General features: G+C 57.4%; 1 protein-coding gene across 1 annotated transcript in view; it reads left to right on the top strand.

Moving 5' to 3' along the window:
- CAD (carbamoyl-phosphate synthetase 2, aspartate transcarbamylase, and dihydroorotase) overlaps positions 1 to 24,352 on the top strand; it is a 171,245-nt gene that overhangs the window by 141,630 nt on the left and 5,263 nt on the right. The window contains 13 exon segments of the mRNA XM_075341406.1: positions 13,347 to 13,451; positions 13,691 to 13,930; positions 14,001 to 14,082; positions 17,578 to 17,744; positions 17,824 to 17,988; positions 18,095 to 18,226; positions 18,413 to 18,614; positions 19,421 to 19,611; positions 21,519 to 21,659; positions 21,733 to 21,828; positions 22,553 to 22,697; positions 22,827 to 22,877; positions 23,690 to 23,737. Of these exon segments, the coding sequence (XP_075197521.1) occupies positions 13,347 to 13,451; positions 13,691 to 13,930; positions 14,001 to 14,082; positions 17,578 to 17,744; positions 17,824 to 17,988; positions 18,095 to 18,226; positions 18,413 to 18,614; positions 19,421 to 19,611; positions 21,519 to 21,659; positions 21,733 to 21,828; positions 22,553 to 22,697; positions 22,827 to 22,877; positions 23,690 to 23,737 (1,765 nt within the window).

Genomic DNA, 24,352 nt, shown 5'->3' with positions numbered 1-24,352 from the left:
ACAATGTACCCTGGTGCTGCACCTCCGGTTCAGTGCCAGTGATAGTTTATGCTCTGCAGTATGTGTTATTGGCTCTAATGAGTTATCTGATCTGTCCTGCTACCTGTTCTGACCCATTCCATCCTCCATTCATCAGTCTGTCCCGGTCCATGACTACCCTCCCTGTTTACTGCGTATCCTTCCCTGTCTGTCTTATCCCACTCCTGACCTGTTTGTCCTCCTCCCTTGTTTGTACTTGGACTTCCCGCCATCTGACCTGTAGCCACATTCCTGACCCCGACCTCCGTCTCTCCATTTGGCTGTATTTGTGACTTCTCGGCTATCGCCTGACCACGATTTGTCTATCCGTGTGCTATTGAGGATATCTCCTGCTGCTCACCCGGTATTCTGACTACTCTATTGCCCTCTGGTGGTTCACCTGGTAACTGCACTCTGAAGTTACATTGCTTGTAACTTTAGCTTCTCCTAGTGCAGCATGACATTATGTAACCGCTGACCACAGGGGCTAGAAGGTGAGGGGGAACACAGTGTATGTAACCGCTGACCACAGGAGGCTAGAAGGTGAGGAGGAACACAGTGTATGTAACCACTGACCACAGGGGGCTAGGAGGTGAGGGGGAACACTGTGTATGTAACCACTGACCACAGGAGGCTAGAAGGTGAGGAGGAACACAGTGTATGTAACCACTGACCACAGGAGGCTAGAAGGTGAGGGGGAACACAGTGTATGTAACCGCTGACCACAGGAGGCTAGAAGGTGAGGAGGAACACAGTGTATGTAACCGCTGACCACAGGAGGCTAGAAGGTGAGGAGGAACACAGTGTATGTAACCACTGACCACAGGGGGCTAGAAGGTGAGGGGGAACACAGTGTATGTAACTGCTGACCACAGGGGGCTAGAAGGTGAGGGGGAACACATTGTATGTAACCACTGACCACAGGGGGCTAGAAGGTGAGGGGGAACACAGTGTATGTAACCGCTGACCACAGGAGGCTAGAAGGTGAGGAGGAACACAGTGTATGTAACTGCTGACCACAGGAGGCTAGAAGGTGAGGAGGAACACAGTGTATGTAACCGCTGACCACAGGAGGCTAGAAGGTGAGGGGGAACACAGTGTATGTAACCGCTGACCACAGGGGCTAGAAGGTGAGGGGGAACACAGTGTATGTAACCGCTGACCACAGGAGGCTAGAAGGTGAGGGGGAACACATCGTATGTAACCACTGACCACAGGAGGCTAGAAGGTGAGGAGGAACACAGTGTATGTAACCACTGACCACAGGGGGCTAGAAGGTGAGGAGGAACACAGTGTATGTAACCACTGACCACAGGAGGCTAGAAGGTGAGGAGGAACACAGTGTATGTAACCGCTGACCACAGGAGGCTAGAAGGTGAGGGGGAACACAGTGTATGTAACCACTGACCACAGGAGGCTAGAAGGTGAGGGGGAACACAGTGTATGTAACCGCTGACCACAGGAGGCTAGAAGGTGAGGGGGAACACAGTGTATGTAACCACTGACCACAGGAGGCTAGAAGGTGAGGGGGAACACAGTGTATGTAACCACTGACCACAGGGGGCTAGAAGGTGAGGGGGAACACAGTGTATGTAACCACTGACCACAGGAGGCTAGAAGGTGAGGGGGAACACAGTGTATGTAACCACTGACCACAGGAGGCTAGAAGGTGAGGAGGAACACAGTGTATGTAACCACTGACCACAGGAGGCTAGAAGGTGAGGAGGAACACAGTGTATGTAACCGCTGACCACAGGAGGCTAGAAGGTGAGGGGGAACACAGTGTATGTAACCACTGACCACAGGAGGCTAGAAGGTGAGGGGGAACACAGTGTATGTAACCACTGACCACAGGAGGCTAGAAGGTGAGGGGGAACACAGTGTATGTAACCACTGACCACAGGGGGCTAGAAGGTGAGGGGGAACACAGTGTATGTAACTGCTGACCACAGGGGGCTAGAAGGTGAGGGGGAACACAGTGTATGTAACCACTGACCACAGGAGGCTAGAAGGTGAGGAGGAACACAGTGTATGTAACCACTGACCACAGGAGGCTAGAAGGTGAGGGGGAACACAGTGTATGTAACCGCTGACCACAGGGGGCTAGAAGGTGAGGGGGAACACAGTGTATGTAACCACTGACCACAGGGGGCTAGAAGGTGAGGGGGAACACAGTGTATGTAACCACTGACCACAGGGGGCTAGAAGGTGAGGGGGAACACAGTGTATGTAACCACTGACCACAGGAGGCTAGAAGGTGAGGGGGAACACAGTGTATGTAACCACTGACCACAGGAGGCTAGAAGGTGAGGAGGAACACAGTGTATGTAACCACTGACCACAGGAGGCTAGAAGGTGAGGAGGAACACATTGTATGTAACCGCTGACCACAGGAGGCTAGAAGGTGAGGAGGAACACAGTGTATGTAACCGCTGACCACAGGAGGCTAGAAGGTGAGGGGGAACACAGTGTATGTAACCACTGACCACAGGAGGCTAGAAGGTGAGGAGGAACACAGTGTATGTAACCACTGACCACAGGAGGCTAGAAGATGAGGGGGAACACAGTGTATGTAACCACTGACCACAGGAGGCTAGAAGGTGAGGGGGAACACAGTGTATGTAACTGCTGACCACAGGGGGCTAGAAGGTGAGGGGGAACACAGTGTATGTAACTGCTGACCACAGGGGGCTAGAAGGTGAGGAGGAACACAGTGTATGTAACTGCTGACCACAGGAGGCTAGAAGGTGAGGGGGAACACAGTGTATGTAACCACTGACCACAGGGGGCTAGAAGGTGAGGAGGAACACAGTGTATGTAACCACTGACCACAGGAGGCTAGAAGGTGAGGGGGAACACAGTGTATGTAACCACTGACCACAGGGGGCTAGAAGGTGAGGGGGAACACAGTGTATGTAACCACTGACCACAGGAGGCTAGAAGGTGAGGGGGAACACAGTGTATGTAACCACTGACCACAGGAGGCTAGAAGGTGAGGAGGAACACATTGTATGTAACCACTGACCACAGGAGGCTAGAAGGTGAGGAGGAACACAGTGTATGTAACCGCTGACCACAGGAGGCTAGAAGGTGAGGAGGAACACATTGTATGTAACCGCTGACCACAGGAGGCTAGAAGGTGAGGGGGAACACATTGTATGTAACCACTGACCACAGGGGGCTAGAAGGTGAGGGGGAACACAGTGTATGTAACCACTGACCACAGGGGGCTAGAAGGTGAGGGGGAACACAGTGTATGTAACCACTGACCACAGGAGGCTAGAAGGTGAGGGGGAACACAGTGTATGTAACCACTGACCACAGGAGGCTAGAAGGTGAGGAGGAACACAGTGTATGTAACCACTGACCACAGGAGGCTAGAAGGTGAGGAGGAACACAGTGTATGTAACCACTGACCACAGGAGGCTAGAAGATGAGGGGGAACACAGTGTATGTAACCACTGACCACAGGAGGCTAGAAGGTGAGGGGGAACACAGTGTATGTAACCACTGACCACAGGAGGCTAGAAGGTGAGGGGGAACACAGTGTATGTAACCACTGACCACAGGAGGATAGAAGGTGAGGGGGAACACAGTGTATGTAACTGCTGACCACAGGAGGCTAGAAGGTGAGGAGGAACACAGTGTATGTAACCACTGACCACAGGAGGCTAGAAGGTGAGGGGGAACACAGTGTATGTAACCACTGACCACAGGAGGCTAGAAGGTGAGGGGGAACACAGTGTATGTAACCGCTGACCACAGGGGGCTAGAAGGTGAGGAGGAACACAGTGTATGTAACCACTGACCACAGGAGGCTAGAAGGTGAGGAGGAACACAGTGTATGTAACCACTGACCACAGGAGGCTAGAAGGTGAGGGGGAACACAGTGTATGTAACCGCTGACCACAGGGGGCTAGAAGGTGAGGAGGAACACAGTGTATGTAACCACTGACCACAGGAGGCTAGAAGGTGAGGAGGAACACAGTGTATGTAACCACTGACCACAGGAGGCTAGAAGGTGAGGGGGAACACAGTGTATGTAACCACTGACCACAGGAGGCTAGAAGGTGAGGGGGAACACAGTGTATGTAACTGCTGACCACAGGAGGCTAGAAGGTGAGGGGGAACACATTGTATGTAACCACTGACCACAGGGGGCTAGAAGGTGAGGGGGAACACAGTGTATGTAACCACTGACCACAGGAGGCTAGAAGGTGAGGGGGAACACAGTGTATGTAACCGCTGACCACAGGGGGCTAGAAGGTGAGGGGGAACACAGTGTATGTAACCGCTGACCACAGGGGGCTAGAAGGTGAGGGGGAACACGGTGTATGTAACCACTGACCACAGGAGGCTAGAAGGTGAGGGGGAACACAGTGTATGTAACCGCTGACCACAGGAGGCTAGAAGGTGAGGAGGAACACAGTGTATGTAACCACTGACCACAGGAGGCTAGAAGGTGAGGGGGAACACAGTGTATGTAACCACTGACCACAGGAGGCTAGAAGGTGAGGGGGAACACAGTGTATGTAACCACTGACCACAGGAGGCTAGAAGGTGAGGGGGAACACAGTGTATGTAACCACTGACCACAGGAGGCTAGAAGGTGAGGGGGAACACAGTGTATGTAACCACTGACCACAGGGGGCTAGAAGGTGAGGGGGAACACAGTGTATGTAACCACTGACCACAGGAGGCTAGAAGGTGAGGGGGAACACAGTGTATGTAACCGCTGACCACAGGAGGCTAGAAGGTGAGGGGGAACACAGTGTATGTAACCACTGACCACAGGAGGCTAGAAGGTGAGGAGGAACACAGTGTATGTAACCACTGACCACAGGGGGCTAGAAGGTGAGGGGGAACACAGTGTATGTAACTGCTGACCACAGGAGGCTAGAAGGTGAGGAGGAACACAGTGTATGTAACTGCTGACCACAGGAGGCTAGAAGGTGAGGGGGAACACATTGTATGTAACCGCTGACCACAGGAGGCTAGAAGGTGAGGAGGAACACAGTGTATGTAACCACTGACCACAGGAGGCTAGAAGGTGAGGAGGAACACAGTGTATGTAACCGCTGACCACAGGAGGCTAGAAGGTGAGGGGGAACACAGTGTATGTAACCACTGACCACAGGGGGCTAGAAGGTGAGGGGGAACACAGTGTATGTAACCGCTGACCACAGGAGGCTAGAAGGTGAGGGGGAACACAGTGTATGTAACCGCTGACCACAGGAGGCTAGAAGGTGAGGGGGAACACAGTGTATGTAACCGCTGACCACAGGAGGCTAGAAGGTGAGGAGGAACACAGTGTATGTAACTGCTGACCACAGGAGGCTAGAAGGTGAGGGGGAACACAGTGTATGTAACCACTGACCACAGGGGGCTAGAAGGTGAGGGGGAACACAGTGTATGTAACCACTGACCACAGGAGGCTAGAAGGTGAGGGGGAACACAGTGTATGTAACCGCTGACCACAGGAGGCTAGAAGGTGAGGGGGAACACAGTGTATGTAACCACTGACCACAGGAGGCTAGAAGGTGAGGGGGAACACAGTGTATGTAACCGCTGACCACAGGAGGCTAGAAGGTGAGGGGGAACACAGTGTATGTAACCACTGACCACAGGGGGCTAGAAGGTGAGGGGGAACACAGTGTATGTAACCGCTGACCACAGGAGGCTAGAAGGTGAGGGGGAACACAGTGTATGTAACCGCTGACCACAGGAGGCTAGAAGGTGAGGGGGAACACAGTGTATGTAACCGCTGACCACAGGAGGCTAGAAGGTGAGGAGGAACACAGTGTATGTAACTGCTGACCACAGGAGGCTAGAAGGTGAGGAGGAACACATCGTATGTAACCGCTGACCACAGGGGGCTAGAAGGTGAGGGGGAACACATCGTATGTAACTGCTGACCACAGGAGGCTAGAAGGTGAGGGGGAACACAGTGTATGTAACCACTGACCACAGGGGGCTAGAAGGTGAGGGGGAACACAGTGTATGTAACCACTGACCACAGGAGGCTAGAAGGTGAGGGGGAACACAGTGTATGTAACCGCTGACCACAGGGGGCTAGAAGGTGAGGGGGAACACAGTGTATGTAACCGCTGACCACAGGGGGCTAGAAGGTGAGGGGGAACACAGTGTATGTAACCGCTGACCACAGGGGGCTAGAAGGTGAGGGGGAACACATTGTATGTAACCACTGACCACAGGAGGCTAGAAGGTGAGGAGGAACACAGTGTATGTAACCGCTGACCACAGGAGGCTAGAAGGTGAGGGGGAACACAGTGTATGTAACCGCTGACCACAGGGGGCTAGAAGGTGAGGAGGAACACAGTGTATGTAACTGCTGACCACAGGGGGCTAGAAGGTGAGGGGGAACACAGTGTATGTAACCACTGACCACAGGAGGCTAGAAGGTGAGGAGGAACACAGTGTATGTAACCACTGACCACAGGAGGCTAGAAGGTGAGGAGGAACACAGTGTATGTAACTGCTGACCACAGGAGGCTAGAAGGTGAGGGGGAACACATTGTATGTAACCACTGACCACAGGGGGCTAGAAGGTGAGGAGGAACACAGTGTATGTAACCACTGACCACAGGAGGCTAGAAGGTGAGGAGGAACACAGTGTATGTAACCACTGACCACAGGAGGCTAGAAGGTGAGGGGGAACACAGTGTATGTAACCACTGACCACAGGAGGCTAGAAGGTGAGGGGGAACACAGTGTATGTAACCACTGACCACAGGAGGCTAGAAGGTGACGAGGAACACAGTGTATGTAACCACTGACCACAGGAGGCTAGAAGGTGACGAGGAACACAGTGTATGTAACCACTGACCACAGGAGGCTAGAAGGTGAGGGGGAACACAGTGTATGTAACCACTGACCACAGGAGGCTAGAAGGTGAGGGGGAACACAGTGTATGTAACCACTGACCACAGGAGGCTAGAAGGTGAGGAGGAACACAGTGTATGTAACCACTGACCACAGGAGGCTAGAAGGTGAGGGGGAACACAGTGTATGTAACCACTGACCACAGGGGGCTAGAAGGTGAGGGGGAACACAGTGTATGTAACTACTGACCACAGGAGGCTAGAAGGTGAGGAGGAACACAGTGTATGTAACCGCTGACCACAGGAGGCTAGAAGGTGAGGGGGAACACAGTGTATGTAACCACTGACCACAGGAGGCTAGAAGGTGAGGGGGAACACAGTGTATGTAACCACTGACCACAGGAGGCTAGAAGGTGAGGGGGAACACAGTGTATGTAACCACTGACCACAGGGGGCTAGAAGGTGAGGAGGAACACAGTGTATGTAACCGCTGACCACAGGAGGCTAGAAGGTGAGGGGGAACACAGTGTATGTAACCACTGACCACAGGGGGCTAGAAGGTGAGGGGGAACACAGTGTATGTAACCGCTGACCACAGGGGGCTAGAAGGTGAGGGGGAACACAGTGTATGTAACTGCTGACCACAGGGGGCTAGAAGGTGAGGGGGAACACAGTGTATGTAACCGCTGACCACAGGAGGCTAGAAGGTGAGGGGGAACACAGTGTATGTAACCACTGACCACAGGAGGCTAGAAGGTGAGGGGGAACACAGTGTATGTAACCGCTGACCACAGGAGGCTAGAAGGTGAGGGGGAACACAGTGTATGTAACCACTGACCACAGGAGGCTAGAAGGTGAGGAGGAACACAGTGTATGTAACCACTGACCACAGGGGGCTAGAAGGTGAGGAGGAACACAGTGTATGTAACCACTGACCACAGGAGGCTAGAAGGTGAGGGGGAACACAGTGTATGTAACCGCTGACCACAGGAGGCTAGAAGGTGAGGGGGAACACAGTGTATGTAACCGCTGACCACAGGAGGCTAGAAGGTGAGGGGGAACACAGTGTATGTAACCACTGACCACAGGAGGCTAGAAGGTGAGGGGGAACACAGTGTATGTAACCACTGACCACAGGAGGCTAGAAGGTGAGGGGGAACACAGTGTATGTAACCGCTGACCACAGGAGGCTAGAAGGTGAGGAGGAACACAGTGTATGTAACCGCTGACCACAGGGGGCTAGAAGGTGAGGGGGAACACATTGTATGTAACCACTGACCACAGGGGGCTAGAAGGTGAGGAGGAACACAGTGTATGTAACCGCTGACCACAGGGGGCTAGAAGGTGAGGAGGAACACAGTGTATGTAACCACTGACCACAGGAGGCTAGAAGGTGAGGGGGAACACAGTGTATGTAACCGCTGACCACAGGAGGCTAGAAGGTGAGGAGGAACACAGTGTATGTAACCACTGACCACAGGAGGCTAGAAGGTGAGGGGGAACACATTGTATGTAACCACTGACCACAGGGGGCTAGAAGGTGAGGAGGAACACAGTGTATGTAACCACTGACCACAGGAGGCTAGAAGGTGAGGGGGAACACATTGTATGTAACCACTGACCACAGGGGGCTAGAAGGTGAGGGGGAACACATTGTATGTAACCACTGACCACAGGAGGCTAGAAGGTGAGGGGGAACACAGTGTATGTAACCACTGACCACAGGAGGCTAGAAGGTGAGGGGGAACACAGTGTATGTAACCGCTGACCACAGGAGGCTAGAAGGTGAGGGGGAACACAGTGTATGTAACCACTGACCACAGGAGGCTAGAAGGTGAGGGGGAACACAGTGTATGTAACCGCTGACCACAGGGGGCTAGAAGGTGAGGGGGAACACAGTGTATGTAACCACTGACCACAGGAGGCTAGAAGGTGAGGGGGAACACAGTGTATGTAACCGCTGACCACAGGGGGCTAGAAGGTGAGGAGGAACACAGTGTATGTAACCACTGACCACAGGAGGCTAGAAGGTGAGGGGGAACACAGTGTATGTAACCGCTGACCACAGGGGGCTAGAAGGTGAGGGGGAACACAGTGTATGTAACCACTGACCACAGGGGGCTAGAAGGTGAGGAGGAACACAGTGTATGTAACCACTGACCACAGGAGGCTAGAAGGTGAGGAGGAACACAGTGTATGTAACCACTGACCACAGGAGGCTAGAAGGTGAGGAGGAACACAGTGTATGTAACCACTGACCACAGGAGGCTAGAAGGTGAGGGGGAACACAGTGTATGTAACCACTGACCACAGGAGGCTAGAAGGTGAGGGGGAACACAGTGTATGTAACCGCTGACCACAGGAGGCTAGAAGGTGAGGGGGAACACAGTGTATGTAACCGCTGACCACAGGAGGCTAGAAGGTGAGGGGGAACACAGTGTATGTAACCACTGACCACAGGAGGCTAGAAGGTGAGGAGGAACACAGTGTATGTAACCACTGACCACAGGAGGCTAGAAGGTGAGGGGGAACACAGTGTATGTAACCGCTGACCACAGGAGGCTAGAAGGTGAGGGGGAACACATTGTATGTACCTGCTGACCACAGGAGGCTAGAAGGTGAGGAGGAACACAGTGTATGTAACCACTGACCACAGGAGGCTAGAAGGTGAGGAGGAACACAGTGTATGTAACCACTGACCACAGGAGGCTAGAAGGTGAGGGGGAACACAGTGTATGTAACCACTGACCACAGGAGGCTAGAAGGTGAGGGGGAACACAGTGTATGTAACCGCTGACCACAGGAGGCTAGAAGGTGAGGGGGAACACAGTGTATGTAACCACTGACCACAGGGGGCTAGAAGGTGAGGGGGAACACAGTGTATGTAACCACTGACCACAGGGGGCTAGAAGGTGAGGAGGAACACAGTGTATGTAACCGCTGACCACAGGAGGCTAGAAGGTGAGGAGGAACACAGTGTATGTAACCACTGACCACAGGGGGCTAGAAGGTGAGGGGGAACACAGTGTATGTAACCACTGACCACAGGAGGCTAGAAGGTGAGGGGGAACACATTGTATGTAACCGCTGACCACAGGAGGCTAGAAGGTGAGGGGGAACACAGTGTATGTAACCGCTGACCACAGGAGGCTAGAAGGTGAGGGGGAACACAGTGTATGTAACCGCTGACCACAGGGGGCTAGAAGGTGAGGAGGAACACAGTGTATGTAACCACTGACCACAGGAGGCTAGAAGGTGAGGGGGAACACAGTGTATGTAACTGCTGACCACAGGGGGCTAGAAGGTGAGGGGGAACACAGTGTATGTAACCACTGACCACAGGAGGCTAGAAGGTGAGGGGGAACACAGTGTATGTAACCGCTGACCACAGGAGGCTAGAAGGTGAGGGGGAACACAGTGTATGTAACCGCTGACCACAGGAGGCTAGAAGGTGAGGAGGAACACAGTGTATGTAACCACTGACCACAGGAGGCTAGAAGGTGAGGGGGAACACAGTGTATGTAACCGCTGACCACAGGGGGCTAGAAGGTGAGGGGGAACACAGTGTATGTAACCGCTGACCACAGGAGGCTAGAAGGTGAGGGGGAACACAGTGTATGTAACCACTGACCACAGGAGGCTAGAAGGTGAGGAGGAACACAGTGTATGTAACCGCTGACCACAGGGGGCTAGAAGGTGAGGAGGAACACAGTGTATGTAACCACTGACCACAGGAGGCTAGAAGGTGAGGGGGAACACAGTGTATGTAACCACTGACCACAGGAGGCTAGAAGGTGAGGGGGAACACAGTGTATGTAACCACTGACCACAGGAGGCTAGAAGGTGAGGGGGAACACAGTGTATGTAACCACTGACCACAGGAGGCTAGAAGGTGAGGGGGAACACAGTGTATGTAACCGCTGACCACAGGGGGCTAGAAGGTGAGGGGGAACACAGTGTATGTAACCACTGACCACAGGAGGCTAGAAGGTGAGGGGGAACACATCGTATGTAACCACTGACCACAGGAGGCTAGAAGGTGAGGGGGAACACAGTGTATGTAACCACTGACCACAGGAGGCTAGAAGGTGAGGGGGAACACAGTGTATGTAACCGCTGACCACAGGGGGCTAGAAGGTGAGGGGGAACACAGTGTATGTAACCGCTGACCACAGGAGGCTAGAAGGTGAGGGGGAACACATCGTATGTAACCACTGACCACAGGAGGCTAGAAGGTGAGGGGGAACACAGTGTATGTAACCACTGACCACAGGGGGCTAGAAGGTGAGGAGGAACACAGTGTATGTAACCGCTGACCACAGGGGGCTAGAAGGTGAGGGGGAACACAGTGTATGTAACCACTGACCACAGGGGGCTAGAAGGTGAGGGGGAACACAGTGTATGTAACCGCTGATTACGGAGGCTAGAAGGTGAGGAGGAACACAGTGTATGTAACCGCTGACCACAGGAGGCTAGAAGGTGAGGAGGAACACAGTGTATGTAACCACTGACCACAGGAGGCTAGAAGGTGAGGGGGAACACAGTGTATGTAACCACTGACCACAGGAGGCTAGAAGGTGAGGAGGAACACAGTGTATGTAACCACTGACCACAGGGGGCTAGAAGGTGAGGGGGAACACAGTGTATGTAACTGCTGACCACAGGAGTCTAGAAGGTGAGGGGGAACACAGTGTATGTAACCACTGACCACAGGAGGCTAGAAGGTGAGGGGGAACACAGTGTATGTAACCGCTGACCACAGGAGGCTAGAAGGTGAGGGGGAACACAGTGTATGTAACCGCTGATTACGGAGGCTAGAAGGTGAGGAGGAACACATTGTATGTAACCGCTGACCACAGGAGGCTAGAAGGTGAGGGGGAACACAGTGTATGTAACCACTGACCACAGGGGGCTAGAAGGTGAGGGGGAACACAGTGTATGTAACCACTGACCACAGGGGGCTAGAAGGTGAGGGGGAACACAGTGTATGTAACCGCTGATTACGGAGGCTAGAAGGTGAGGAGGAACACAGTGTATGTAACCACTGACCACAGGAGGCTAGAAGGTGAGGGGGAACACAGTGTATGTAACCACTGACCACAGGGGGCTAGAAGGTGAGGGGGAACACAGTGTATGTAACCACTGACCACAGGGGGCTAGAAGGTGAGGAGGAACACAGTGTATGTAACCGCTGATTACGGAGGCTAGAAGGTGAGGGGGAACACAGTGTATGTAACCGCTGACCACAGGAGGCTAGAAGGTGAGGGGGAACACATTGTATGTAACCGCTGATTACGGAGGCTAGAAGGTGAGGAGGAACACAGTGTATGTAACCGCTGATTACGGAGGCTAGAAGGTGAGGAGGAACACAGTGTATGTAACCGCTGATTACGGAGGCTAGAAGGTGAGGAGGAACACAGTGTATGTAACCGCTGATTACGGAGGCTAGAAGGTGAGGAGGAACACAGTGTATGTAACCACTGACCACAGGAGGCTAGAAGGTGAGGGGGAACACATCGTATGTAACCACTGACCACAGGAGGCTAGAAGGTGAGGGGGAACACAGTGTATGTAACCGCTGACCACAGGAGGCTAGAAGGTGAGGAGGAACACAGTGTATGTAACCACTGACCACAGGAGGCTAGAAGGTGAGGAGGAACACAGTGTATGTAACCACTGACCACAGGAGGCTAGAAGGTGAGGGGGAACACAGTGTATGTAACCGCTGACCACAGGAGGCTAGAAGGTGAGGGGGAACACAGTGTATGTAACCGCTGACCACAGGAGGCTAGAAGGTGAGGAGGAACACAGTGTATGTAACCACTGACCACAGGAGGCTAGAAGGTGAGGGGGAACACAGTGTATGTAACCGCTGACCACAGGAGGCTAGAAGGTGAGGGGGAACACAGTGTATGTAACCACTGACCACAGGAGGCTAGAAGGTGAGGGGGAACACAGTGTATGTAACCGCTGATTACGGAGGCTAGAAGGTGAGGGGGAACACATTGTATGTAACCGCTGATTACGGAGGCTAGAAGGTGAGGAGGAACACAGTGTATGTAACCGCTGATTACGGAGGATAGAGGGCACATGACTGTAGTACTTGTACGGTGATTTTTGGTTTTCTCTATTACTGCGCTCTGATGTTCTCTCACTATCTAGTCCTATGGCTGCTGCACTCCTGGCCTCGACTTTTCTCCGGGCTGTGCTAGTCTCTCCTCATTGGCTGCATTACACCATGTGATGTTGTAGCCACAGTGTATTATGGGAACGTCTATTTGGCCTTTAGTTACTGATGCATTAGTCTGCAATGTATCGACTCTTGGCGGAGAGTATTTCTGCAATTTGTGTGAATTCCCCGGGAATCTGACCATTTAATACAAATAAATGTCAATTTGATTTGCTGAGCTGCAGAGAACGGCCATGTGCTTGCAGCGCTGTGCTTGCAGCTTTGGATGTGAGCGGAGTCACCGTTTTGTCTTACAGAATAAGAGCGAGCTGCTGCCTGCGGTGCGAACATTGGAGGGCCTGGGGTACAGTCTGGTGGCCAGTGTGGGCACCGCCGACTTCTACACTGAGCACGGCATCAAGGTAACACTGGACCTGCCCCCCCCAGGGCCCTGCGGAGCCGCTCCCCCCAGGGCCCTGCGGAGCCGCTCCCCCCAGGGCCCTGCGGAGCCGCTCCCCCCAGGGCCCAGCGGAGCCGCTCCCCCCCAGGGCCCTGCGGAGCCGCTCCCCCCAGGGCCCTGCGGAGCCGCTCCCCCAGGGCTCCGCGGAGCCGGCCTCCACCCAGGGCCCCGTGGGCACATGTAACGCCGGCTTCTCTGCAGGTGAAGGCCATGGATTGGCCCTTTGAGGATCCGGACAGTGATGGGTCCTTTAAGCAGAGGAGCATCATGGACCATCTGTCTGAAAACCACTTTGACCTGGTCATCAACCTCTCCATGAGGAATTCCGGGGGCCGCCGCCTCTCCTCCTTTGTGACTCGGGGGTACCGCACCCGCCGCCTGGCCGTGGATTACTCCGTGCCTCTTATCATTGACATAAAGTGCACCAAGCTGTTTGTGGAGGTGAGTGGTGGGGGGCGCGCAGGGTAAGATGTAGTGTCAGTACAACCTCCTACATCTGCGTCTCCTGCAGGCTCTCCGACAGATCAGAGCGGCCCCTCCGGTGAAGACCCACGTGGACTGCATGACCTCCCAGAAACTCATCCGCCTGCCTGGTGAGGAGGCCGAAACCAAGAGCGAAGAGTGTGGAGGGCTCCACGGGTGGGAGGCATTCAGCATGATGCACAGCTCTGTGGGGTGTAGGAAGCGCATCTAGGGCCATGGCAGGTTCTTGGGGTGAAGGGGGCACTTAGGCTGCAGAGAGCGCTCCGGGTGAGGGGCATCTAGGGCTGCGGAGAGCATTCCAGGCGGTGGGCATCTAGGACCTTGGAGAGCTCTCCGGGCGGGGGGGGCATCTAGGGCCTCAGTAAGCGCTCCTGGTGGGGGGGGCATCTAGGGCCCCAGGGTGGGCTCCAGGCAGAGGCCATCTAGGGCCGTAAAGAGCTGGGGGGCATCTAGGGCCGGGCAGCTTCCAGCTGGGGAAGTTGGTGGTCTGGCAGCTTCCGGCTAGGGTAGTGGGTGATAGGGCAGCTTCTGAGTGGGGTAGAGGGCGGTGGGGAGTGGGTGGCCGGGGAGCTTGCTGGTAGTTGGGGAGCTTCCGGCTGGGGAAGCGGGTGGTCGGGGAGTTTTCGGCTGGGGTAGCGGATGGTGGGATAGTTTCCTGCTGGGGAAGCGGGCGGTGGGGGAGCTGCTGTTTTGGGAGATGCCGGTGGGGGAGCTTTCTGCTGAGGGAGCTTCCGGCTAGGGAGCGGGCGTTGGGAGAGTTTCCGGCTGGGGAGTGGGCAGTGGGAGAGTTTCTGGCTAGGGGAGCGGGCGTTGGGAGAGTTTCCGGCTGGGGAGTGGGCGGTGGGAGAGTTTCTGGCTAGGGGAGCGGGCGGTGGGAGAGTTTTTCCGGCTAGGGGAGCGGGCGGTGGGAGAGTTTCCGGCTGGGGGAGCGGGCGGTGGGAGAGTTTCCTGCTTGGGGAGCGGGCGGTGGGGGAGCTGTTGTTTTGGGAGATGCCTTTGGGGGAGCTTTCTGCTGGGGGAGCTTCCGGCTGGGGGAGCTGGCGTTGGAAGAGTTTCCGGCTGGGAAGTGGGCGGTGGGAGAGTTTCCGGCTGGGTGAGTGGGCGGTTGGGGAGCTTCCGGCTGGGGTAGCGGATGGTGGGAGAGTTTCCTGCTGGGGGAGCGGGCGGTGGGAGAGTTTCCTGCTGGGGGAGCGGGCGATGGGGGAGCTGCTGTTTTGGGAGATGCCAGTGGGGGAGCTTTCTGCTGGGGGAGATTCTGGCTGGGGGAGCGGGCGGTTGGGGAGCTTCCGGCTGGGGGAGCGGGCGGTGGTGGAGCTGCTGTTTTGGGAGATGCCGGTGCATGAGCGGGCAGTGGGGGAGATTCCGGCTGGGGCAACGGGCAGTGGGGGAGATTCCGGCTGGGGCAGCGGGCAGTGGGAGAGCTTCCGGCTGGGGGAGCGCGCGGTGGGGGAGTTTCCGGCTGGGGAGTGGGCGGTGGGAGAGTTTCTGGCTGGGGGAGTGGGCAGTGGGGGAGCGGGCGGTGGGAGAGTTTCCTGCTGGGGGAGCGGGCGGTGGGGGAGCTGCTGTTTTGGGAGATGCCGGTGGGGGAGCTTTCTGCTGGGGGAGATTCCGGCTGGGGAGTGGGCGGTGGGAGAGTTTCTGGCTGGGGGAGCCGGCGGTGGGAGAGTTTCTGGCTGGGGGAGCGGGGGCGGTGGGAGAGTTTCTGGCTGGGGGAGCGGGGGCGGTGGGAGAGTTTCTGGCTGGGGGAGCGGGGGCGGTGGGAGAGTTTCTGGCTGGGGGAGTGGGCGGTGGGAGAGTTTCTGGCTGGGGGAGCGGGCGGTGGGAGAGTTTCTGGCTGGGGGAGCGGGCGGTGGGAGAGTTTCTGGCTGGGGGAGCGGGGGCGGTGGGAGAGTTTCTGGCTGGGGGAGCGGGGGCGGTGGGAGAGTTTCTGGCTGGGGGAGCGGGCGGTGGGGGAGCTTCCGGCTGGGGGAGCGGGGGCGGTGGGAGAGTTTCTGGCTGGGGGAGTGGGCGGTGGGAGAGTTTCTGGCTGGGGGAGTGGGAGGTGGGAGAGTTTCCGGCTGGGGGAGCGGGGGCGGTGGGAGAGTTTCCGGCTGGGGGAGCGGGTGGTGGGAGAGTTTTCGGCTGGGGCAACGGGCAATGGGGGAGCTTCCGGCTGGGGGAGCTGGCGGTGGTGGAGCTGCTGTTTTGGGAGATGCCGGTGGGGGAGCTTCCGGCTGGGGGAGCTGGCGGTGGTGGAGCTGCTGTTTTGGGAGATGCTGGTGAGTGAGCGGGCGGTTAGGGAGCTTCCGGCTGGGGGAGCGGGTGGTGGTGGAGCTTCCGGCTGGGGGAGCTGGCGGTGGTGGAGCTGCTGTTTTGGGAGATGCTGGTGCGTGAGCGGGCGGTTAGGGAGCTTCCGGCTGGGGGAGCGGGCGGTGGTGGAGCTGCTGTTTTGGGAGATGCCGGTGCGTGAGCGGGCGGTTGGGGAGCTTCCGGCTGGGGGAGCGGGCGGTGGTGGAGCTGCTGTTTTGGGAGATGCCGGTGCGTGAGCGGGCGGTTAGGGAGCTTCCGGCTGGGGGAGCGGGCGGTGGTGGAGCTGCTGTTTTGGGAGATGCCGGTGCGTGAGCGGGCGGTTGGGGAGCTTCCGGCTGGGGGAGCGGGCGGTGGTGGAGCTGCTGTTTTGGGAGATGCCGGTGCGTGAGCGGGCGGTTGGGGAGCTTCCGGCTGGGGGAGCGGGCGGTGGTGGAGCTGCTGTTTTGGGAGATGCCGGTGCGTGAGCGGGCGGTTAGGGAGCTTCCGGCTGGGGGAGCGGGCGGTGGTGGAGCTGCTGTTTTGGGAGATGCCGGTCGGGGAGCGGGCGGTTGGGGAGCTTCCGGCTGGGGCAGCAGGCAGTGGGAGAGCTGCTGGTTTGGGAGATGCCGGTGCGCGAGCGGGCGGTTAGGGAGCTTCCGGCTGGGGCAGCAGGCAGTGGGAGAGCTGCTGTTTTGGGAGATGCCGGTCGGGGAGCGGGCGGTTGGGGAACTTCCGGCTGGGGGAGCGGGCAGTGGTGGAGCTGCTGTTTTGAGAGATGCCGGTGCGTTAGTGGGCGGTTGGGGAACTTCCGGCTGGGGGAGCGGGCAGTGGTGGAGCTGCTGTTTTGAGAGATGCCGGTGCGTTAGTGGGCGGTTGGGGAGCTTCCGGCTGGGGGAGCGGGCAGTGGGAGAGCTACTGTTTTGGGAGATGACGGTGCGTGAGCGGGTGGTTGGGGAGCTTCCGGCTGGGGCAGCGGGCGGTTGGGGAGCTACCGGCTGGGGCAGCATGTAGTGGGAGAGCTGCTGTTTTGGGAGATGCCGGTGCGTGAGCGGGCGGTTGGGGAGCTTCCGGCTGAGGCAGCGGGCGGTGGTGGAGTTGCTGTTTTGGGAGATGCCGGTGCGTGAGCGGGCGGTTGGGGAGCTTCCGGCTGGGGGAGCGGGCGATGGTGGAGCTGCTGTTTTGGGAGATGCCGGTCGGGGAGCGGGCGGTGAGTAATTAGTTTCATACGTGTCGTCTGCTGGGTGTAGTTGTCCCTAGTGCAGATGAAGAGGCTCTTGGGAGCTCCCCCACTATTGGGTATGGGGGCATGGCTTTATTTTTGTGGTTCTTGTTCTCAGGGTTGATTGATGTCCACGTCCACCTGCGAGAGCCCGGGGCCACACACAAGGAAGACTTCTCATCTGGTACGGCGGCGGCGCTGTCAGGCGGTGTCACCATGGTGTGCGCTATGCCCAACACCAATCCCGCCATCACAGACGCTGCCAGCTTGTCCCTGGCTCAGAAGGTGAGCGGGCGGTCAGCACGGGTCCTGGGAGGTCACCACGGGAAGACTATCTGGATGACATTAACCGTTGTCTCTTCAGTTGGCAGAAGCCGGTGCCCGCTGTGACTTTGCCCTTTTTCTGGGCGCTTCCTCTGAGAACACAGATTCCCTCGCACCCATTGCCGACTCGGCGGCCGGACTGAAGATGTATCTGAATGACACATATTCCCAGCTGAAGATGGACAACGTGTCGCTGTGGATGGAGGTGAGCGGCACTGCTACACCACTGTCTGCCGGCTCCTGGTGGTCTCTCTGGCTCCTGGTGGTCCTGGGGGACTCGCCTCCATTAATAATCTCCCTTTTGTTTCCAGCACTTTGAGAAGTGGCCGGCTCACCTGCCCATCGTGGCCCATGCGGAGAACCAGACAGTCGCCGCCATCTTGATGGTGGCACAGCTGTACAAGCGATCGGTGCACATCTGCCACGTGGCCAAAAAGGAGGAGGTGGGTGTCTGGCACCTTGTACCTAGGGGGACTTGGGGCGGCCGGACACACATGATGAATATGGCCGCCTTCCCATGGGGTCCTGACCATCCCTCGCGAGTACAATGTGCGCTCCCCTTGATGACCCCGCTGCACAAGCTGCTGCCACCTTTACACATTCACACATTGACTTATTTCTTTCTGTAGATTCTCATTATTAAGGCTGCGAAGCAGAAGGGGATCCTGGTGACCTGTGAGGTGGCCCCCCACCACCTCTTCTTATGCCTGGACGACCTGGAGCGGCTGGGTGATAAGCGGGGACAGGTGCGCCCCATGCTGGGCACCAGAGACGACATGCAGGCTTTATGGGACAACCTGGATGTCATAGACTGCTTCGCCACCGATCACGGTGAGAACTAACCCCTCCTGGGCATCTCCGAGGTCTGACACTGGCCCCTCCTGGGTGTCTGTAAGGTCTGACACTGGCCCCTCACCCCTCCTGGGCATCTCCGAGGTCTGACACTGGCCCCCCGCCCCTCCTGGGTGTCTGCAGGGTCTGACACTGGCCCCCCGCCCCTCCTGGGTGTCTGTAAGGTCTGACTCTGGGCCCCCCCCGTCCCTCCTGGGTGTCTGTCAGGTCTGACACTGGCCCCCCCCACCCCTCCTGGGTGTCTCAGGTCTGACACTGGCCCGCCGCCCCTCCTGGGTGTCTCAGGTCTGACACTGGCCCCCCCGCCCCTCCTGGGTGTCTGCAGTGTCTGACACTGGCCCTCCGCCCTTCCTGGGTGTCTGTGAGGTCTGACACTGGCCCCTCGCCCCTCCTGGCTGTCTGCAGGGTCTGACACTGGCCCTCCGCCCTTCCTGGGTGTCTGTGAGGTCTGGCACTGGTCCCCCACCCCTCCTGGGTGTCTGCAGGGTCTGACACTGGCCCCCCCCGCCCCTCCTGGGTGTCTGTGAGGTCTGACACTGGCCCCTCGCCCCTCCTGGGTGTCTGCAGGGTCTGACACTGGCCCTCCGCCCTTCCTGGGTGTCTGTGAGGTCTGGCACTGGTCCCCCACCCCTCCTGGGTGTCTGCGAGGCCGGACACTGGTCCCCCACCCCTCCTGGGTGTCTGCGAGGCCGGATACTGGCTCACCGCCCCTCCTGGGTGTCTGCGAGGTCAGGCATGAGCTCCACGCCCCTCCTGGCATTAACCAGTCATCTCTGTCTCTTCAGCCCCTCATTCTGTGGAGGAGAAGGATGGTCCCAACCCCCCTCCAGGATATCCCGGGTTGGAGACCATGCTGCCTCTATTGCTCACAGCGGTCAGCGAGGGGAGGCTGACTATCGATGACATCATCAAACGTCTGTACGAGAACCCCCGAAAGATCTTTGCCCTCCCAGTCCAGGAGAACACGTACATAGAGGTGAGAGCTCTCTGTTATCTGACACCTCACCAACTGTGTCCTCCTCCCTCCTCTCTGACCTTCTGTCTTCTCACTGAGTGTCTCCTCCTCCCTACTCTCTGACTATTGTGTCCTTCCTTGCTGACTGTCATCTCCTCTGTTCTCCTCCCTGTCCTTTCCTCTTCCTCCTCCTCCTCCTTGACTGTCATCTCCACCTCCTCCTCTTCCTGTTCGGCTGTCATCTCCTCTTCCTCCTCCTCCTCCTTGGCTGTCATCATCTCCTCTATCCTCCTACTCCTCGCCGGCTGCCGTCGTCTCCTCCTTCTCCTTCCTCCACCTTGCTAGCTGCCGTCGTCACCTTCTCCTCCTTCCTCCGCCTCGCCGGCTGCCGTCGTCTCCTCCTTCTCCTTCCTCCACCTTGCTAGCTGCCGTCGTCGCCTTCTCCTCCTTCCTCCGCCTCGCCGGCTGCCGTCATCTCTTGCTCCTCCTTCCTCCGCCTCGTCGGCTGCTGTCGCCTCTTGCTCCTCCTTCCTCCGCCTCGCCGGCTGCCGTCATCTCCTTCTCCTTCCTCTGCCTCGCCGGCTGCCATCGTCTCCTTCTTCTCCTTCCTTCCTCCGCCTCGCCAGCTGCCGTCATCTCCTTCTTCTCCTTCCTTCCTCCGCCTCGCCAGCTGCTGTCATCTCCTTCTTCTCCTTCCTTCCTCCGCCTCGCCAGCTGCCGTCGTCTCCTCCTTCCTTCCTCCGCCTCGTCCTCCTTTCTCCTCCTAGAAGGCTGTCGTCTTCTCCTTCATTCTCCTCGCAGGCTGTCGTCTTCTCCTTCCTCCTCCTCGCAGGCTGTCGTCTTCTCCTTCCTTCTCCTCGCAGGCTGTCGTCTTCTCCTTCATTCTCCTCGCAGGCTGTCGTCTTCTCCTTCCTCCTCCTCGCAGGCTGTCGTCTTCTCCTTCCTTCTCCTCGCAGGCTGTCGTCTTCTCCTTCATTCTCCTCGCAGGCTGTCGTCTTCTCCTTCCTCCTTCTCGCAGGCTGTCGTCTTCTCCTTCCTCCTCCTCGCAGGCTGTCGTCTTCTCCTTCCTCCTCCTCGCAGGCTGTCGTCTTCTCCTTCCTCCTCCTCGCAGGCTGTCGTCTTCTCCTTCCTCCTCCTCGCAGGCTGTCGTCTTCTCCTTCCTCCTTCTCGCAGGCTGTCGTCTTCTCCTTCCTCCTCCTCGCAGGCTGTCGTCTTCTCCTTCCTCCTCCTCGCAGGCTGTCGTCTTCTCCTTCCTCCTCCTCGCAGGCTGTCGTCTTCTCCTTCCTCCTCCTCGCAGGCTGTCGTCTTCTCCTTCCTCCTCCTCGCAGGCTGTCGTCTTCTCCTTCCTCCTCCTCGCAGGCTGTCGTCTTCTCCTTCCTCCTCCTCGCAGGCTGTCGTCTTCTCCTTCCTCCTCCTCGCAGGCTGTCTACTCCTTCCTCCTCCTCGCAGGCTGTCGTCTTCTCCTTCCTCCTCCTCGCAGGCTGTCGTCTTCTCCTTCCTCCTCCTCGCAGGCTGTCGTCTTATCCTTCCTCCTCCTCGCAGGCTGTCGTCTTATCCTTCCTCCTCCTCGCAGGCTGTCGTCTTCTCCTTCCTCTTCCTCGCAGGCTGTCGTCTTCTCCTTCCTCCTCCTCGCAGGCTGTCGTCTTCTCCTTCCTCTTCCTCGCAGGCTGTCGTCTTCTCCTTCCTCCTCCTCGCAGGCTGTCGTCTTCTCCTTCCTCCTCCTCGCAGGCTGTCGTCTTCTCCTTCCTCCTCCTCGCAGGCTGTCGTCTTCTCCTTCCTCCTCCTCGCAGGCTGTCGTCTTCTCCTTCCTCCTCCTCGCAGGCTGTCGTCTTCTCCTTCCTTCTCCTCGCCGGCTGTCGTCTTCTCCTTCATTCTCCTCGCCGGCTGTCGTCTTCTCCTCCTTGCTGACTGTCTCCTACCTCCCGCAGGTGGATCTGGAGCAAGAATGGTTTGTGCCGCAGGCCATGCAGTTCACCAAGTCTCAGTGGACTCCGTTTGAGGGTCTGAAGCTGAAGGGTGCGGTGCGGCGGGTGGTGCTGCGAGGGGAAGTCGCCTACATAGATGGCCAGGTATGGGGCCCACCACTCCCATCATCTCCTCTGCCAGACCCCAAGCCCTCGGCTCACGGTCTGTGTTCTCTAGGTCCTAGTGCCGTCCGGTTATGGTGAGGATGTCAGGAAATGGGCTCCACCGCTGATCGCCGCTGTGCAGCCGGCCCCCACCAAGGAGCTGGTGAAGGTGAGTTGCCGAGACCCCTCCCCTGAGGATTCTCCGCCCAAGGCATTGTGCAGGCTGAAGAGTCTCTCGGTGCGCCTGTATTTAACCCTTTCTTCTCCCTGTCTGGCACTGCTGGTTCTCGCCAGTGCTTATTTGTGTGACCGGATTCTCAGGACTCAGTTCTGTAGACAGGAGAATCGGCCCTTACGCCCCGGCGGTGACATGACGCCCGGGTGGTGACATGACGGTCTGGTGGTGAAATGACGCTCCGGCGGTGACCTTACGCCCCAGCGGTGCCATTGCGCCCGGGCGGTAACGTTGCGCCCGGGCGGTGACACAGTGACATTACGCCCCGGTTGGTGACATTACGCCCCGGTTGGTGACATTACACCCCGACAGTGACACGACGCTCCGGCGGTGAAATGACGCCCCGGCGGTGCCATTATGCCCGGGCAGTGACGTTGCGCCCCGGCGGTGACACGGTGACATTACGCCCCGGCGGTGACACGGTGACATTACTCCTCGGCTGTGACATTACACCCGGGCGGTGAAATGACGCTCCGGCGGTGACCTTACGCCCCGGCAGAGACATGACGACCGGGCGGTGACGTTGCGCCCCGGCAGTGACATCATACTGACCTACAGAGGCAGGTGCTGGCCAGTAAGAGCGGATTCTCCTGACGGCCGCAGGCGAGGTCCCACCATCTTTAGTCCTCCTAATTCATTCTCCTCTGCTTCCTATCAGACTCCGGAGCGTCACCGCCACGTCACCGTGCAGAGTGAGACCGTGCGCAGCCGCGCGCCTAGCCCCCGCAGAGCCGGCCCCGCCGGAGACACCCGCTTCCACCTGCCGCCCAGGATCCATCGTGCCTCTGATCCCGGCCTACCAGGTTAGTGGCCATTGCCTGACTGCGAGCGGAGATCCTGAGCGCGGCGTTATTAACCTCGTCAGTGCTGTGCTCCGCAGTCATGGGACTTTGGATCTTTGGTCTGTGCTAATCCTTTATTGCAATATTCAGGGCTCAGGAAGACGTCCGCGACTTGGGGCCAAGGGAGCAGCGCCAGGAGCGGTAACTGGGCGGGGCAAATCTCCTGGGGGAGGGGCCAAATTAACCTAATCATGTGACTGCTGATTATCACCAATCAGGTGAATAGCGGGATCCCAATTCATGACTGCCGCTGTGGGAGGAGCCTATGTAGTGCCCGCCCCCTCCCACTGCAGCCGCACAGAAATTTACACAATATTCGTGATCGACCCTCAATGAGCGACATAAAATGATCATGATGATATCAGTCTTATGCGCCAGTCACCTCCAGAGCTGCACTCACTATTCTGCTGTTACCTCGTCTCTTATCCTGCAGTCACCTCCAGAGCTGCAGTCACTATTCTGCTGTTACCTCGTTTCTTATCCTGCAGTCACCTCCAGAGCTGCAGTCACTATTCTGCTGTTACCTCGTCTCTGATCCTGCAGTCACCTCCAGAGCTGCAGTCACTATTCTGCTGTCACATCATGTCTTATGCTCCAGTCACCTCCAGAGCTGAACTCACTATTCTGCTGTCATATCATGTCTTATGCTCCAGTCACCTCCAGAGCTGCACTCACTATTCTGCTGTCATATCATGTCTTATGCTCCAGTCACCTCCAGAGCTGCACTCACTATTCTGCTGTCACATCAAGTCTTATCCTCCAGTCACCTCCAGAGCTGCGGTTGGCTCTGTTATACCTCAGTAGCTGGGTGAGTGGAGGGCTCAGTATAGATGCTGCAGGCCAGGACCCTCGGTATGGTAGTCGGGGGTTTAGCCCTTACACGCTGTGGGTGTCAGTGCAGAGCTCGGCATGTGGCGCTGCCATCACTCACCTGTATACATTTTCTGTGTCAGCAGCTGAGGAGCAGAAGGATCGAGCGGCCAAGAAGTCTCCAGAAGCAGGTTATTATGTGTCACTAACACCCCCACTCCTCCTCCTCCTCCTCTCGCCTCTGCCTGTCCTGTGGCTTCTCCTCCTCTCTCCTCTGCCTGCATTATGGCTCCTCCTCTCTCTTCTGCCTGCACTGTGGCTCCTTCTCCTCTTCCTGCCCTTTGGCGCCTCCTCCTCTGCCTGCATTATGGCTCCTCCTTTCTCCTCTGCCTGCATTATGGCTCCTCCTTTCTCCTCTGCCTGCATTATGGCTCCTCCTCTCTCCTCTGCCTGCACTGTGGCTCCTTCTCCTCTTCCTGCCCTTTGGCGCCTCCTCCTCTGCCTGCATTATGGCTCCTACTCTCTCCTCTGCCTGCACTGTGGCTCCTTCTCCTCTGCCTGCATTATGGCTCCTCCTTTCTCCTCTGCCTGCATTATGGCTCCTCCTCTCTCCTCTGCCTGCACTCTGGCTCATTCTCCTCTGCCTGCATTATGGCTCCTCCTCCTCCTCTGCCTGCATTATGGCTCCTCCTTTCTCCTCTGCCTGCACTGTGGCTCCTTCTCCTCTTCCTGCCCTTTGGCGCCTCCTCCTCTGCCTGCATTATGGCTCCTACTCTCTCCTCTGCCTGCACTGTGGCTCCTTCTCC

This window comes from Anomaloglossus baeobatrachus, chromosome 3 (assembly GCF_048569485.1).
Source record: "Anomaloglossus baeobatrachus isolate aAnoBae1 chromosome 3, aAnoBae1.hap1, whole genome shotgun sequence".
Classification (NCBI taxonomy): domain Eukaryota; kingdom Metazoa; phylum Chordata; class Amphibia; order Anura; family Aromobatidae; genus Anomaloglossus; species Anomaloglossus baeobatrachus.
This window is presented reverse-complemented; position numbering and strand designations above follow the sequence as displayed.